Raw genomic sequence first — 18,997 nt, forward strand, 5'->3', positions numbered from 1 at the left:
TCCTCGAACAAATTAAGAAAAGCATACTGTTTGTTGGAGATATACCCCGGACACTACATGATAAGCATGTAAAGTCAGCATGCATCATAATGACTCTGTGACTCAGGGTAAGCATTCTGTTATGAGAGTTTTCATTTTTCTGTTCTCTGTACCTTATCTTCACAGTGTTTTTGTATATCTAAATCTTCTTGTAATCTATCATTGTATATCATCTATAAATAGCAATCAATACAAACAACTCATCCGCTTCTTGAGCCTTTTCTTCTTATTTTGCTGTTCAAGCTCTCATATGGTATCAGAGCCTTGAACCTGACAAACATCAGTAGTCCTCCTTTCAGATTCTCCTGCCATGGCAACATAAAACAATGCTACCAGCTCTGGCACAAAGGGATAAACCTCCAATGTTGTGAATATGACATCAATGATCACCATCACCAATTTTACCAATCTTATTGCAGTCTGTTTGGATCGCAACAACTATCTACTATGGAAGACTCAAGTGGTTCCCATTCTCAGAGGATACAAATTGTTGAGTTGTGTAATTTAAATGAATATGGTTGTTCAAGGAAGTCAAATTTTTTAGCTTTCTCAAACAACCATGCCAGATTTGCTCCTCACATCAATCTCACGGCACTTGCAACCACACATTGGAATATCTCCCATAGTTATACATTATCATTCATGAGAGATATTCCCAATGCACAGCTATAATGTGGTGTGAGGTTGGTATGAGGCATGCTCCATGAGTAGCAAATCCGAATTCGTGACAGTGAGGTGTCACAATCAATTTGTACTGTTGAAAAACCTAAACCTTGATTTCAGGGTAAAACAATGCAGAAACTACCTCATCTGCGTTTTTAGCTTTTACAATAAAAAAGGTATATGGTTGAAATGGAAACACAACAATTGGGTGTTGTGTGGACACTTCGAGGTTAAAACACCTAAACCTCAAACACAGCCCATACCAAACAGGCAAAATATCCATATATTCATTTCAATTTAGTTCAGATGCAATCATGCAATGAAGTCCGGATCTGCTGACCACAAGATGCTGGCCGCTAGACCCCACAGGCCACAGCTGCAATCAGGAATATCTCTCGAACTAGTTTGTTGTCATTCATGGAAGATGTTCCTGATGTTGTGGGTGTAGTGTCTTGTGTCCATGATATGGCCAGTGTCCTGTGGTCAACAGATACCAGCTCAATGCAAGGGCTTTTATTCCAGTTGTAATGGAAACTTCTTCCTGTTAAAACCTAGAAAAATCTGGCTCAGATAAGTATGCTCATAACGTAGGGGTGCCCAATATATTTCCTGCCAAATTTATATTTTGATTTCCAATGTATAAAAATGGGTACAAATAAATTAGAATGTTGCTTATTACACACCAAAATGACAAAACTTTTTTGCACTCTACTAGGTGCTACTACCACAGGAAAATTAATGAAGAAAAAGTAAATTAAGTAGCAACGGGTTGCTCTTTGGTGGAGAGCTGATTCTGGATGTGTTGTGGGACAACATCGAACTTTGCTAACTGCATGGTGTAGGATGCACGACCTTTCGTCATCCCCCTGAGTGTACTCACATATTGAAACATCTCGGCCAATGGTACTAGGGCATCAACCACCTGCATTATCACCAATTATCACCAAATACATTTTTGTGATACCCTGATTATAGAAATGGATGGTCAATAACTTATACCAATTTTCTTTTATGTGATGCTCTAATTATGATTCATATATGACATCACCATGATAACAGATACGCCCACCATATTGTAAAATATGATCAACGTTGTTCCTTTGAACGCAAAGATAAGACTAGGGTTTCTCATTTTTCCTGGACCACAAAAATCATCATGCAGACTAGACTGGTATGGCCCAACCTTGTAGCAGTTATAATTTCTCTAACCAAAAATTGGGGAGACACCTCTCAGGGGAAAGGATACATGATACGCACCTTGAGACCACCAGGTTTATCGCCAAAGTTGTTGATCTGTCCTCTCCTTGAATTGAGGTCACCTATCACATCACCAAGATGCTCTTCTGGTGTGACAACTTCTACTTTCATGATGGGTTCCAACATCTGTGGACCAGCTTTTCTCATTCCCTCACGAAAAGCTCCTCGGGCTGCGAGCTGGAATGCCAAGACACTAGAGTCGACATCATGGTAAGAACCATCAACTAATACAGCACGAACATCAACAACAGGAAAGCCTGCAAGTACACCATTGCTCATGCATTCCTCCAAGCCTTTCATCACACCTGGGATATATTCCTTTGGCACTGCACCTCCCTTTATTTCACTCTTGAACTCATAGCCGCTTCCTGGTTCCATAGGCTCAAACCTTACTGTTATGTCTGCAAACTGTCCTTGCCCACCAGACTGCTTCTTGTGGACATACTTCACTTCTGAGAGTTTAGAAATGCTTTCTCGGTAGTTAACTTGTGGTGCACCTACATTGGCTTCTACCTGTGTGTCAAACAAAGTCAAGTTTGTAAGAAAGAATTACCTCAACAAATTGTGAAAATCATGCAGCTACAAGAAAGGCATATGATAGAAAGTAATGCACACAATATAATTGATGTTGAAATCAAATGTTAAATTAATAGAAAATGTAGAACCTTGAATTCCCTCTTGAGCCGATCAACGATAATCTCAAGATGCAACTCTCCCATTCCTTCAATGACTGTCTGGTTGGTCTCCTCGTCTCTTGAAAAGTGGAAAGATGGATCCTCTTGTGCAAGCTTGATGAGTCCAACTGACATCTTATCAATATCTGCTTTAGTCTTTGGTTCTATTGCAACCTTAATGACAGGGTCAGGGAAGTCCATCCTTTCGAGCACAATAGGTTTCTCAGCTTCACACAGTGTTTCACCTGTAATGGTGTCTTTCAAACCAGCAAGAGCAACAATATCACCAGTTAAAGCTATCTTAATATCTTCTCTACTGTTGGCATGCATTTCTAGAAGTCTTCCTATTCTCTCCTTCTTCCCCTTGTTTGCATTGAGGACATATGATCCTGCAGCTAACTTCCCTGCGTACACCCTTACAAACGTAAGAGACCCCACAAATGGATCGCTCATGACCTTGAAAGCTAGCCCAGCAAATGGTTCATCATCACTTGGGATCCTTTCAATTGTCACTTCTGGGTTCTCAGGGTCAGTCCCTTTCATTGCTGGCAAGTCAAGTGGTGAAGGCAAATAATCAACCACTGCATCTAGCAATGGTTGAACACCCTTGTTCTTAAATGCTGAACCACATAAAACTGGCACAAAACTGCCTGAGATGGTTCCCTTTCTAATTAATTTCTTAATGGTTTGTTCATCAGGTTCAACTCCTTCAAGGTAGTTCTCCATAGCTTTGTCATCTAACTCAACTATTGTTTCTATCACCTGAGTCCTATAATCTTGAGCCAACTCCAGTAGATCAGCTGGAATATCAGCATACGCAAACTTGGCACCCAATTCCTCTCCTGACCAAAGAATAGCTTTCATTTTCACAAGATCAACAACTCCTTGAAAATTATCCTCTGCACCAACTGGTATTTGAAGCACAAGAGGTTTCGCACCCAAATTTGTGATTATCATGTCTCTTGTTCGGAAAAAATTTGCCCCAAGCCGATCCATCTTATTAACAAAGCATATCCTAGGGACCCCATATTTATCCGCTTGCCTCCACACGGTTTCAGATTGTGGTTCCACACCAGCTACACTGTCAAACAAGCATATGGCACCATCCAAGACTCTGAGAGCCCGCTCCACTTCAAGAGTGAAATCCACATGTCCAGGAGTGTCAATAATGTTAATCCTATGGTTATTCCAATATGTGGTAGTTGCAGCAGAAGTTATGGTGATCCCTCTTTCTTGTTCCTGCTCCATCCAGTCCATTGTAGCAGTTCCCTCGTGTACCTCACCTATCTTATAGTTCCTTCCAGTATAGTATAGAATCCTTTCGGTTGTGGTAGTTTTTCCTGCATCTATGTGAGCCATAATTCCAATATTGCGGTAATCCTTCAATGGTATCGTACGCTTTGTTTCTGGAAGAAGCACACAACATGACAACAATCCATATCCAGCATGTTAGATATTATAATAAAATGTTACATATTTTTCCGATAGATAACCACAAATAGTATAGTTTATATCTTATATTTTTATATAAGACATCAGAGGCACAATGTCATCAGTATTAACCTCATAATACTTTGACTGAAGTGAATTAAGATTGTAGAACAGTAATTCCCGTTTGACTACTAGATACCAGCTTTCCAAGCAGAGATTAGCCAGATTATGGATGCCAATAGCAGTAGGTTGCATATTGAATAGAATAGAAACATACTGCTTTGAGATAAGAATGAGGTCTTCAACATAGAATTTGTGAAGGGAATGACACAAATATAAACAAAAGATGAACATCTAATATGGAATAAAATAAAATATCATATATCCAAACACTAAATGACAAAGTGAACTAGATCCAAAGTTCATATTTGAAGAACAAATCATTTCACATGAAGTTAATATATTTTCAACTTTTTGCTTGTGTTCATGCTACAGTCTAAATAGAGGAGGGTCGTTGCATTGGCATGTGGTTAGAAATCTTTCCATTCTCCTGTTCGAATTTGTCATGAGTCATGATAAACAAAACCCAGGAGTTGGGGTATGAAGTTTGACTTAACTGATTGGCAACAACCTTAACTCAACAGAGCATCCCAACTGTTTGGGATTGATCATGCAAACCCGTTTGGCTATTCCACTGTATCTTAATCATTGCAATATAGTGCTTCTAGCATCGCACATAAACGTAAGTTTGTACATAACACGATTATCTAGAAAGACTATCTTATAATGTTAACTATAGAGTGATATACCCCAAACTTGATTCTAAGCCCCAATACTAGATGCTGCCAAATGTTGAAGTGCACTACTGTTATGATTATAAATGCGATCAAAATAAAATAAAATAAAATAAAGTTGTTAGGAGTGCATGTCCTCCCATTTACATCTTCACAACCTACTCAATATGATCATAGAGTTAACTTCTAACTTATGGTTATGTCTTGATTCTATCCCAGATCCCAGATATTGGATCCCCAAACAACTAAAATTTACAAGACTGAGTTTTTCTTTTCCTCTTTTAGTTTTTTTTTTTTTTTGGGTGGTGGGGGGTGGTGGGGGGGGGGGGGGGGGGGGAGTTGTGTGGTCCCCTCTTCCCTATGTGGGAAGTCAAGGGCAGACACCACAAACCATAAACATGGGAACGTTTTCTCGTACAAAATTCCTATTATTTCCTGTTTGTGATGTGAACCCTTTAATCTTTATTGAGGGTTTTCCAAAATGGTGAACTAGTGATCTAGGAAAAACTAAGTGTGAGAAAGCGATTTGAGTATTAGAGCAGCCATTTTGTGCAAAAAAATGCCAAAGGTTAGGTCCATATCCAATCTACACACCTCCAAGATCGCAAGATCCCAGATAGGAAGGGCCAATGTTAGGTAATGGCCTTAGGGAGCTAGTAATCCTAGTATGCTTGGCATTGGGTTGCCTAAACAATTATTCTGTTGAAGGCTTATTTTGTACTTTGAAACCTTCAGAGTGCAAGCTCTCTCTAATGGTTTTTACCCATGGGTTTAGGCACACTGCAAAACCATGTTATTTTTGTATGCCTATTTTGAATGTTCTTTGGTTTTCTCTTCTGTTTAAATCTTATTACTTCGTCAGTGTGACATACATTCCTTTTTCCTTTTCTTTATTTTTTTTATTTTTTATACTAAGACACTTTAAAATTTCAAACTTGTAGTAATTTCAGAGGTATGTTGGATGGGCATGCCATAGGCATATCTCTATGTCCAGGTAACGCAACGAGCAACCTAGCAAGTAGCAGGACATAATCAACCTGTTTGTAGAAAGCCCAACTGACTTGTGCTTAAAAACAAGCTAACACTAACAAGATGTTAAAATATCCCTTCCTCTCCTACCACTGATAGCACAAAGGTTAGCCAGAAGATTATTTTACTTTAGAAAAATCTCAGTTTTAATAAATCCTAAGCATTATTACCATGTAACTTAGTCCTCCTCCCCATATTCCGGATGGAAATAAACTACTTTGTAGCTTGCCCACAATTTTTGGTCAAACATGGGAACACTGTGTCATATTTTAACTCAATCCATCAATTTCTTTTCCGAACTGTGGGGTTGGCAGTAAACAAAGGTCGAATTACATAAGAAATTGTATGTTCATCACCAAACACATAATTCACTACAATAGATAGACAATAGCATATAAACACTACAAAATAAACAAGAAGCTTGATTTCCTTTGTCAATTTTAACAATGCCATCACTACAGTACTATTACTAGATAAACTCTACAAAATAAATAAAAATAAAAATAAAAGCTAAAATTTCCGATTGTTGTAACTACTTCTTAAACAGAAAAGTTCCCAACTTTCTAATAATCAAAGAAAATACCACTTGTAAATCAACGAGTAACCTTACATATTAGAGAAGGCCAGGAAATCAATCAATGACTGGGTTAATAGCCAAATAAGAGTAAAAGAGTAAAGAGAGTTATAATAATAACTGACCGTCACCGGCCATGGCAACAACAGAGAGCTTCCTCTTTTGCTCCTGTACATATGATAACTTCGAAGGTTTCGAACTGAGACGAATATTTCCGAACAACTGAGAAGCAGAGAAATGTCCACTGAAACTGTTGAGGCCAAGGAGTCGATTCTTAAACACGGGCAGAGGCTTCCACGAGCCATGGAAACTGCACAGCGTTGAACCAGACGCTGATATTCTTACGGATTCTGCCGCCATCTCCCGCTCCCTATCTCTGGTGTTCTCGCCCTAAGATGAATAACGAGAAACTACGAGGGATCTCTCTCTCTCTCTCTCTCTCTCAAGATTTCTGTCGTTCGAACTTGTTTTATCCTTAAATTTCGAAGGGGATAAAAAGGAAATAAATTTTAAATATTGCCCTTGTTTCATCCTTAAATTACAATATTGCCCGAATCTTCGAACTCGTTTTTAGCTCAACAAGTATCCGTTTATCCAAAATTAAATTCGGACCCTCTCCGGTTAAAGCTATCGGTATATGATCGGATTAAAAACGAATAAACCCTAATTCCATGTTATTTGTTTACTAAATGGTCGTAAATATATCTGTATCAATCCTATCCATTCAGGTAAATCATGAGATCGGATTGTTAGCTGTCAACCCAGAAAGGTCACAATGCGATCGTAGACGGGTTTGGATATTTGGATTGGCATATGGCTCAGTTGGGTCGCCAGTCGTGTAAGGGTTAAGCACGGGTTCGACTATGATTTAGAAAAAATAATTGATCAATAAACTGAAATCATAAATGTAGGAGTAAATAAGGTGTTATTTATCAAAATTCATGGATGGATTTTGTTTGGTCAGATATGTAAATTTGAAATTTTTCTGAATCAGTGTCAACAAAATGGATGGAGGAAGAAAAAGGATAAGGAAAAATATACTCAAGGTGAAGTGGTGAACCGCTAGGCTGCAGCAAAGGCTGTGAAGAAACCACGTATGGCTTAAATTAGTATCCTCACACAGGGTCCAGACTCCAGAGGTGGTGTGGACAAACTCCAAAGGAAGCCGTCTAAAATTTGAAGCCTGAAGTTGCCACACGAGTGCAATGGTGTGCACACGTGTAAGATCGTACTACCACATTCTGGTACGTCGTCACTATTGAAGCACGAGTACTCTGCGAGTCAGGATCTGGATCTGCTGTGAACATTTACTGCAAACCACTCTTTTGAATCCTGTCTCGTGCAACAATGGCGTTCATAATCTCAACAGATCCGGCCTTCGGTCTCCGATCTCCACCATTCGTTAAGCTTTGATGACGGTGACATCTATTGCTTACAGTTGGAATCTGAATTTGCTGGTGTATACAGCGCTGTAGATACAACTAGCGGAATCCGTACGATGTACGGGCTTTGTTAAGCCCAAGATACATGTTTATTTAAAATATTTAATTAGTGCACTGTCTAAATAATATTATAATTAAATTTGTTTTATAATTTTATAAATAATAATTATCTATAACATAAATAATTGTAGTTATTGATAATTAGTACATATTTTCACAAAGTACTTTAATTTCAATAATAAATTCTATAATTTGTTGCTTTTTTATTATGAATTTATCATTGGTTAAGTATAAGAAATAGTAACAAAAATTACCATTAATTTTATACTATTTCTATTAATATATGACAATTTTCATAAATTATTGGTAATTTTCTGTTATTTCTACTATTTTCTGGAAATTATCATATTTTTTGGAAATATTTGTAATTTATTTTTTGTTAATTTCTGTTTAACTCTATTAATTTATGACAATTCTCATAAATTATTGGTAATTTATTCTTGGTTAATTTCTATTTATTTCTACTAATTTATGACAAGTTTTCATAAATTATTGGTAATTTTCTGCTATTTCTATTAATTTCAAGAAAATTTATTATTTATAATTAATGGTTACTTAACAAGATTTATAAGTAACAGTATTTTCCAAAAAATATACAATGATTTTCAAAACACAAAAAGCATAAATTTAAATAAAATAAACCCAATTAGCAATAGTCATCAATCATTTTTAACTAACAACAACAAATATAATAACATTAGACCTTGTTTTTTAAAGATAAATGATATTTATGTTGATTTTTGGTAACTTACCATATTTATAGAAAATAAGGATAATTCATTTATGTTTTTTTTTTTTTGAAAACTTTTGGTAATTGTGACATTTTTTGTTAAATGTTGGTAATTTTGTTATTTCTATTAATTTTTTGAAATAATGACATAATTATTAAAAAAAGATTTATAAGAAATATATAATAAATAATTAATTATTTCAATATAAATTATTTATAAATTTGTAAATATTATTTATTTGTAGTATAGATTATCTTAAATTTATAAAGCATAATTTTCATAAATTATTTACAATTTTACAAATAATAATAATTGTAATTATTGTTTTTTGAGAAAGTTATTACATAATATTATATATTTTATAATTATTTAGCTACTTTTAATATTTTTATTTAAAATAAGCTATTGGGATGCTTACATAATATTATAATTATAAACACTTATAAATTGGTTATAAATTTATAAATAATAATTATTTCTAGTATAAGTTATTTATAAATTTATTGAAACATTTAAATAATATTATAATTATAAATATTTATAAACTATTTATAAGTTTATAAATAATAAATTGTATGTAATAAAATAATTTTAATTATCTGTAATTAAGGTAATGAGATTACTATTAAACATATTTTAACAATAATATAATAATTTAAGATTATTATTTTATTATATTTTATAACAATTATAACATTGTTACACAAGTATGGGTGTTATACACATGTAAGTGTGTAATAGTGTTATATAGGTGTATATAAGAAACCGAATAGAAAACCCGGTGTGTGACATACCTAAAAATAAAAAATGGGTCGATTTGGACCCGCTTTTCTTCATCTTCTTCACTTGATTGTAAAAATGGGTTAAACGAATTTTTTGTAGAGTGAATTTTTCTTGTTTTTTTTTTTTTGTTTTCTTCTTAAGTTTTTTACTTTCTAATTACACTTAAAATTCTTGCATTATATTTTGAATTGAAAAAAATAGAAAAAAAAAATTGCAATTTGTACCTGGATTCATGCGCAAACCGTTTTATGCCTGAGATTCATAACAATCTAAGGGGGGATTTATTTTCAAATATTCTTTTGTTTCTATTCTTCCAAACACACCATAATCTCATATTGAGTTTTTTCCAAATAATACTTGTCCCTATCTATTTTATGAGTCTTAATCATTCATTCCAACTACTCATCAATGTCTTCATCTTCTAGAGGTTTAGTTGGTCCATACTCATTATCTAACCATAGAGGTTTAGTCATCTAGCAATGGAGAATAAGGGTGCTCATGTTTTGATTAACTGAATTCTTGGCCTATTTTCCAAACCAAATTGGTAGTAGCAGTTTTTGGAAAATTGATAATTCAAATCAAACTAATGTTGATTGATTAATTAGTAGGTGCTTGGCACCAAAGCATTTCACAAGCGTTTCATTTTTGTTGGTATATCATTCACAAAACAACAGCAAATAAACGAAATCGGCAAGAAAATTGCATTTGGCAATCCTGTTTTTCAAACAAAAAACATTTTGTAATGATTAGCTTTGAGATTCAGGAAATGAGGGGTTTCTTAAATAGTTAAATTGACATCTCATGAATCACCTTGATGATCTTGAATTATTGCGATGACATGACACATTGAAATTTGAAAATTTTGACTTCTTTTCTAAGATGCCATATAGTTATCATTGTAAATATATTATAATATTAAGTCCAATCACTTTAAGCATCCAATCAGCCTACATCTCGATTATTTTTTGTGTTTTACAAAAAAAGGTGAAAAAAGCTTGTGAATCGAGGCCCACTTGTGAAACAGAACACTTGTGAAATGCTCTGGTGCCAAACACCCACTTAGTTGATCAATTCGGTTAATCGTTGGTTCAATTCATTGGTTTTTTTGGTTTTTTTTATTTTTATAATATATATTGTAAATATATAATAAAAAACTAAAATATATATAATATAATATTATAAATAATATATTATATGTTATATATTATAAATACATATATTTATATAATGCATATATTCATTTGTAATATATAGATAATATGAAATATATAATATACATAAATATATATATAATATATCTAAATATATGCATATCGGTCGGTTCGGTTAACCGTCGATTTTTTATATTGGTTAACCAAAATCAAACCAATACCTTCAACTTTTCAAAAATACCGAATTGATTGGTTTGGTTAACTAGAATTTTTGGTCTAGTCTCATCAATTTAGTTTGGTTTTTCATGATCACCTCTAGTGGAGAAAGATGTGCTTCTCATCTTCTTCTTCACCACAATGTGTTTAACATTAGGTACAAGAAGAAGCATATCTTTGGGGGCCAATTCAGATTCCAAATCTTCTAATACCTAGGCCTTCCTCAATGTTCTCATCCCTAGTTTCTAATTTGTAAGTTGACCTTATTGTGAATTCTCCCTTTGCATCTTGTCTCCACATTGTAAGTTGATCTTATTGTGAATTCTCCCGTTGCATTTGGTCTCCACATTAATTTATCTTAATTTGCATTTGAAGGGATATGAATGGTTTTTATTTTTCCTAGATTTCTTTAGTAACTTTATCTAGAATTTTCTCATTATTCCATTTCCCGTCTTCTATAAATTCATTGAGTTTAAGATCTTGTTCTCTAGGACCATAATCCCTAGTGCAATTGAGGGGGTGGTTTCCCACCCATGTGTTAGTCTAGAATTTAAAGGATTCCCCATTACCAATTCTCTAACTAATACCCTTATTCAATAAACCTATGTTTTTAAGAATCCCTCTCCATGTTCAAGAAGAAATTTTGTTTGGCGTAGTTTCCCAAAAGTTCACATTTTTTATACTAGTAATTAAACACATGCGTTGCATGTGAGAAAATTTTCTTCATATTAATTACTCAAATTTTAGATATATCATAGTTAAGATAGAAATTGAAAATTAACAAAAGTAACAATATGATTAAAAATAAACTTAAATATTTTTTATTCAATTATGACACCATGGGTTTCTTGGAAAAGTTGGATTGTTGATCTACCATCTAGAGAAGAAAATAACATTGCTTTTGGATTAGTTTTAAATTAGGGAAAATTATAGTCAGAGTCGATTGTACAATTAAAATTAAGCTACAAGTTGGTCCATAAACCAACATAACTCTGACAACCAGCTCTACATTTCAAACTATAAAGACCATCACCATGTCATTAGAGGCTTATGTGGCTATTTCGAACATGGGACTCTTAATCCATGTTGAACACAACAAAAAGCTTATACTGAAATTGTCCTTTAATGTTGGGTGATTGGAAAATAAAAAAAAAGGGATTTTAGTCTCTCTCTCTCTCTTACACCATCTCATTCACATTAATCTTTATCTACTCAATGACTATGTGATTTGAAAATAAATGAAAATGATTTTTGGTTTCTATATTTACATTCTTTATATCAAGTTCTCTCACACACACTCTCTCTCTACCTATCATTCTCCCTCAATCTCTCTCATTCTCTTTCTGGGTCGACCTGTCCTTCTCCCTTAATTTCTATCGTTCTCCTTCAGTTTTTCTCCTGCTCCATCTCTCATTTATTTTATTTTCTTACACATTTATATGGTATTAATCAGATCATATAAAAAACATGAACCAACTTGGTATGATTCAAAAATTATTACACCAATTTGATAAAAACTCACAAGAAACTATTGGCTATGAAATTTACACCAACTAGAGAACGATAAAGATTGAGGGAGGAGGTGACATTGACTGAGAGGGAGAGTGAGGGAGAAGAATGATAAAGATTGGGGGAGAACAATAGAGAGAGAGAGGTTTTGATTTGGCTATAGACAGAAGCTAAGAGAATGGGAGAGATAGAGCGAGTGGAAGATTGAGAGATGGCTGTGAAGTGAGAGAGAAGGGAGAGAGATTGAGAGACAAAGGGAATGGGAGAGAAACTGAAAACCTATTTTCAGTATAGTTTTTTGTTGTGTCCAACATGGATTAAAAGTCCCATGTTGGCAACGACCACATAAGCCTCCAATGACATGTGACATGGCGGGGGTTTTTATAATTTGAAATGTCAGAGTTTTGTTAGCTTGTGGACCAACCTGCAACCTAATTTTAAATGTATGACCGACTTTGACTATAATTTTCCCTTTAAATTATATATTTTGTTTACATTATATAAAATATTTTTTGTTTTTCACACTTAATTTTTGTTTGTCCATGGTATCATTTGACTCAAACCACTAACCTACCATCTAAAAGTAAAAATTGTTTGATTTCTAAGTTGACATTAAATTTTGTATTACATTTCCATCATTGATAAAATTATTTATTATGTACAAAACTTATTTTTGTTTAATATAATGAATGCACAATATTAGAGATGTACCCAATATTTTATTTTTTATAAATATATAACATTAGATATGTGCCCAAAATTTTCTCTATCCTTTTTTTGTGATTCTTTGTATTTTCTATTATTAAAAATTTTATTATTTGACAATGACATCATTTAATTTTTAGGTAGATTTTGAATTTGGCATTCCATTTTTTATCATTAATAAAAATACTTTTTACATTTTATATTTATTTATTTTAAATTTTTATTATTTAATTGTGGTATTATTTATTAATCAATTTGACCCCAAATAGTTGAATTGCTTGCCCACCATTAGGAGGGAAGAAAATTTTGGTTTTTAAATTATTTTTCAAAATATTTATTTTTATACTATTAAAATTAATATTATGGATTTAATTACAAGAATTTAATGATGAGAAAAATATATCTTAAATATATGATTTAATGAGAGAGAATAGAAAAATATTTTTATTTCCAATCTGTTTTAAATTTTACATTCCATTTCCATCATTAATAAAAACATTTCTTATTTATCATACTTATTATTGTTTAATATGTATATTTAAAATGTTCCCAATTTTTTTCATTTTATTTATTTTTTAATTTTATTATTTAGTCGTAGAAACATGGATTAACCCATTTGACCCAAAATGATTTACTTTCTTACCACCACCTAAATGAAAATACTAATTTTGCTATGTATATTTTAAAAGTATAAGCTTTTTTGTTATTGGAATTATTAGTTTATTAAATATGGATTTAATTAATAGAACTTAATGAGGAGAAGAAACAAAAATGACTTAAATATATGATTCAATGAACATGAATGCAAGTTAATAATTTAAATGTTGGATTTAATGAGAGAGAATTGAATGAATTGAATATCTTTAAATTACATGTTTTCAACTCATTTAATATCAAGAACCAATTACCCTATTTGCCCACATTTTTATCAATAAATTTAAATATAGAGGGGTAAATTTTGTCATTAGAAAATTCCAGAAATATTCTTAAAACCATTCGTGCTTTTTAAAGTAGTATAAATATTTTGCTTTCACCACTTTGACACACAAATTGTTGGGTTGGGTTAACACATTCCAATCGAGTTTTGCTATGCTTTACTGGGTTGTTTTACGTTTTTTGGCATAGTTTCCCAGCACAACCAAGTTTTGTTGGGTTGTTTTATGTTTACACACAATCTCCCTTTTGACCAAGGTTGCTAATTTTTTATGTTGATTTTCCCATAGGAATTTCCTTTGTTTTTTGTTAATTCTTTCCACTAGTCCTTTTGAAAATTCAAAGTTCCTCATTAGGAACCGAGTCATCACTTTAAGACATGATTTTAGAAGGGCTACTCTACAAGCAAGGGATAGGGTGTTTTCTTCCATTTAGCTAGATAGTCTATTTTCAATTTTTTCTCTACCATTTTGAAAGTTTCCTTTGATACCTTTACATTAATAATGGGAGCTCAAAGATAATTCTCTTATTTTCTTTCCATTGGATTCCTTAGAATATTAGCTATCAACCTTTTAATTCTTTTATGCATGTTTGGGGAGAAGATAATAGATGATTTTTTGTAGTTTGGTTTTTGCCTTGATGCCTCTACAAATAGGGTAATCATTTCTTAATTTATTAGCAATCTCAAGACTTGTTTTAGAAAATATGAGACAATCATTAACAAGTTAAAGTAAGGGAATAATTAACTAGCCCAATTCCTGATTCACTAATCCCAAGAATTTCCTTGTACTTATGATTTTGCTACACATCAGATTGCTTATTTAACACTTCACCACAGAGAATAAAGGGAGAGGGGGTCCCCCTATCTTATTCCTCTTGATGGGTGGAAAGTCTTGGTAGGGGATCCATTTACCAAGATATGAAATGAAACCTTGGTAATGCATTGCATTATTCAATTAATCCATTTTTCATGAGAACCTAGCTTTACACTCTAGCCTATCATAGGCCTTTTCCAATCAAATTGGCAAGCTATGGTTCCATGCATTCCTTTTTCTTTTTGACACTATTCATCATTTCATGCGCAATTAAAATATTGTCCATGATATGTTTTCCATGATTATCCCTAATCCTTTTAAGGTAGTTCATTCTTATATTGTCCAAAGATATGGGTAATCCTTTTAGTCCACTTTTCCTAATATTTTCCATTGTCAGTGGCTTTGTAGAACATCTGTATGGCTAGTTTAATACCCATTTTGGTGCGCTAGGGTTGAATAATAGCCATTTTGGCCTCATTCAAGTTCCTTTCAGTTAGAGGTTGGCCCTCTGAACTTGTTATTCTTTCAAGTCCCTTTTGGTTTGCCTCTTGAAAATGATATCCATACCATTGGAGGTTCAACATTTGTAAAGTCTTCTTTCTTTTTTCCTTTGATACCTATTGTAGGATAAATGTGATCAGATCACTGCCATCCACCAGAGACTGGTTTATGCTTCTCGATAAAGGCCTTAATCTCTTCTCTTTGTTACCATCCAAATCCAAACACATGTAGAAATGAAATACTAATAGTACAAGTATCTATAAATTTGAACTAACACTTCAAAGAAATAAACCAAAACTAAACTATTGAGAAAAAACCCACACCTCGAGGTTATACCAGGTATTCTACTTAATAGAAGTCTATAGAGTTTAAAACCATGCATTTTACACTAATAGATGTCTACAAAAGTTAATGTAAAGGTACTAGTAAGACTAACCTTTTCAATTAAAAGATAATAGGCAAAAAGCAACTCCCCAAACAAAGAGAAAATATGATATTTTGTATCTCTAGTTCCCTCCATTCGTCGCCAATGTGTGATCTGCCTTACCAGCGAGTTGCCTCAATGTTTTGTGCTTAGAGAATTTCTTCAATGAGTTTATCTTTGATCTTTCATATTTTTTCTTAATGTAGCCAGTGATATAAGAATCAATGCTATATGGGGAGTGATAGTTGGGTGGAATCCATAAACTAAAGACGATAGCTAGGGAGATGATTATGTAATAAGTCAAATTGCTAGCGCAAGACCTCTATTGTACTAGGATGAGATTCTGTTAGATAGTTTATGCCCTTAGCTACAATCATATTGATGTACACAAACATTTATTAATAATATAAGTACATTATTGTTTTATGATCACATTTGACATGTTTCTGTGAATTACTCTTTAAACTGGACACTTATGAGACTTGTGTTAGTTTAGAATGTTCTGAGCCATTGGTTAAACGTGGAGAGTTTATCTTGACAAGGCTGACACTGATGTGCTACTGGATTAGTAAAGCAACTTGTATCATCTTTTACGGTTAGACCTTAAGCACATCTAGTGGGTGTTTTGAAGAAACATTGAACCCAAACCAATTTCATGTTATGCCCTAGACCTTGGAGATAGATAGACAAAACCGAAAAGTTGCACTTAACCTCAAACTTGATTGTGATACTGCATTAGGTTTTGGACTAAATTTTCTTTGATGTGCCAATCATTGAGATCCATCAATGGTCAAATATCTGGCATGTTGGGACAGTTTAGGAAATTACCTAAGTAGGTAATCATAGTGATAAGATCAATCCCTTTGTCAAACAATGTGAATGAATACTAGGATTTACACTCTTCCTGATGGAAACATAAATTGTTGGTAGTGGATTTCAATTATATTTGAAATCTGAATTGCAAGATGCATTTATATGTTATATTACTATTTTATAAAAAGGGTTTACAGAAGATTTTAATCCCGAGATCCATCTAAGCAGAGAACATGCCACTACATTTTGCAGTTGAGGAAGAGGTCATTCTCTATGAATAATATTTTGATGATTATGGGTCAAGAGGTTAGGTGTAAGAGACCATTATAGAGATGATTACCCAATGGACTTCATCTTACATAATTCCATTATCCTTGGGTTTTCAAAGAGTGGTTGAAATGATCATTTACATGTAAATGATGGGTCCTACTGAGCCCAAACTTATTAGATCAGGGGATTACTACCCTTGAGTAGTGAATTCGGACTAGCCTCTTCCAAATGTGGGGCCAGACCCTTGTGGACTTGTGTGAGACCTTTGTGGGTTCCACTCTATATAACGTTCAGGTCTACATGACCTTGCAATGCATAAAAAAAGTGAGCAATTAAAGAAAATGGACCTAAGGCTCATTACTAATATGATTAGTCAAGTGGCACATGACAACTTAAGTTATCATATGACATGGGGCAAATATGGGTCATGGATATGGGTATGGAACACCCATTATTCTAATAAGATAAAGTTTATTCATAAGGAGAAATTTTAATCCAAATCTGATTTGAATCCAACCCCTATTAGGATTAGGAGAGTGCTATATATAAGGAAAGAGAGGGATGGGCAAACCATTTTATTTTAAGCTCTCTACAACTCCCTCTTTCACCTCCCTTGCTCCCATAAAACCCTAGTTCGGGGAGAAGATGAATAGTAGATCCCGTTCAGCCTCTAGTATATATGCATGAAATCTATGCAACAATATGATGAACCACCTCACTACAAAATTATTTGCATATGCATGAAATCTATGCAACTCTCGGATTTGGACGATGGATTGTGGGTTAAATTTGTGATTCAATCCAACTTAATCAAAATTGTATTGCTAGTAAAACCACTTTGCTTAAATTTTTATTTTTTTTTTATGAATATCAAACTAAGGGGCTGTTTGATTATGGCTATTGCACTATCATAGTGGTTGAACTGAATAATTTTAGCTTTATCTTTTAATGAATAAAATATTTAATACTTTCATATAACAACAACAACATACTTTGACTTGTTCACATAAGGACAATGCAATAAGTCATTGAGTTTAGCCTTTTTTTTATATAAATAGGAATATTACACTGGAGAGAAACATGAATGCCTAGACTATCTATAAAAAGCAAAAAACTTTAGCTCCCTATGAGTGGCCATGTGATCTTGAAATTCTCCTCTATGATATTGCATTTTCACGTTGTCCTCCTTAATCCTTTCAACACATCAATGGTTGTTTTGGAGCAGTTCGAATCAAGTAGGCACAAAGTTGTAAGCACGTTCAATGAGCACTTAGAATTTTTTTGGTACCTATCCTTTAATATACCCCCAACCTACCCTTGAAAAAACAATTAAAAACCACTTTTGACACTTGTTAGAATATTTATCAAGTCTCATTGAACGTACTTACTATATTGTGCCTAATAGATCCGGTACTATCTTAGAATCGCCTTCAATAATGATTTTATTTTTTGGGATTCAGGTTGCCCTCATCTCAACTACTGCAATGGTGGTAGTTCCTATGGGGCCCACTCGAGCTTGATGACTTTCCCCTTATGATTTCTAGCTACATACCCGAAATGCATGCAAACAAGTTATTTCTCAGTTGAGAGAGGCATCAGAATTTATTTTTATTTCATCTTGTTTTATTGGGAGGTCCATTTTGCCCATATGCTTGTTTTCTCACTCCTTTCTTTACATAGACCCAACTTATTTTGGGCCTCCACATACTCTTTCAACTTTGAAGGGCTTGGTCTATGATCTTAGTGGGGTCATAGTGTTTATTTTTGAATATTTCCATTCCTACTTTTCCGTAGGTACCACATGACAAAACTAGTTTTCTCCCATACCAAATTTGATTCTTTATGGCAATTAGATTGACTGATTTCATCCCATCATCCAGGATATTCTAGTGTTTGTCCTGATTAGGGAACACAAGGTGATTACCTATTGATCCTCAAACTTGTTTCTCCTTAGTCGGTAATTTGTCCCTCATGGCTAGCCAAAGAAAGAATTTTATCGTTGGAGGGCATGTAACATTATTTTTGTTTGCAATTTTTTTGTAATTCATTTAGGGACTTTTTACAAAATAAATGATTAAATTTGAGCATTTGACAAAATCAATTATGTTTTAAAATAATGACAAAAATAGTGAACATGACAAGAAAATCATTTTCTTTGACCAAATTGCCCCTTTAAATCTAAG

At 33.4% G+C, this 18,997-nt stretch overlaps 1 protein-coding gene across 1 annotated transcript; it reads right to left on the reverse strand.

The window, feature by feature from the left end:
* Positions 1 to 1,307: 1,307 nt before the first annotated feature.
* Positions 1,308 to 6,928, reverse strand: SCO1 (Translation elongation factor EFG/EF2 protein). The gene is made up of 4 exons (XM_088956665.1): positions 6,587 to 6,928; positions 2,625 to 4,039; positions 1,960 to 2,472; positions 1,308 to 1,624 (listed from the first exon to the last, which is right to left on the reverse strand). The coding sequence occupies exons 1-4, from the start codon at positions 6,819 to 6,821 to the stop codon at positions 1,457 to 1,459; spliced, it is 2,331 nt and encodes a 776-aa protein (XP_088812791.1). The 5' UTR covers positions 6,822 to 6,928; the 3' UTR covers positions 1,308 to 1,456.
* Positions 6,929 to 18,997: the final 12,069 nt, after the last annotated feature.

Source organism: Nelumbo lutea, chromosome 8, assembly GCF_056320005.1.
Source record: "Nelumbo lutea isolate HS-2025 chromosome 8, American lotus-T2T, whole genome shotgun sequence".
NCBI classification, from domain to species: Eukaryota; Viridiplantae; Streptophyta; class Magnoliopsida; order Proteales; family Nelumbonaceae; genus Nelumbo; species Nelumbo lutea.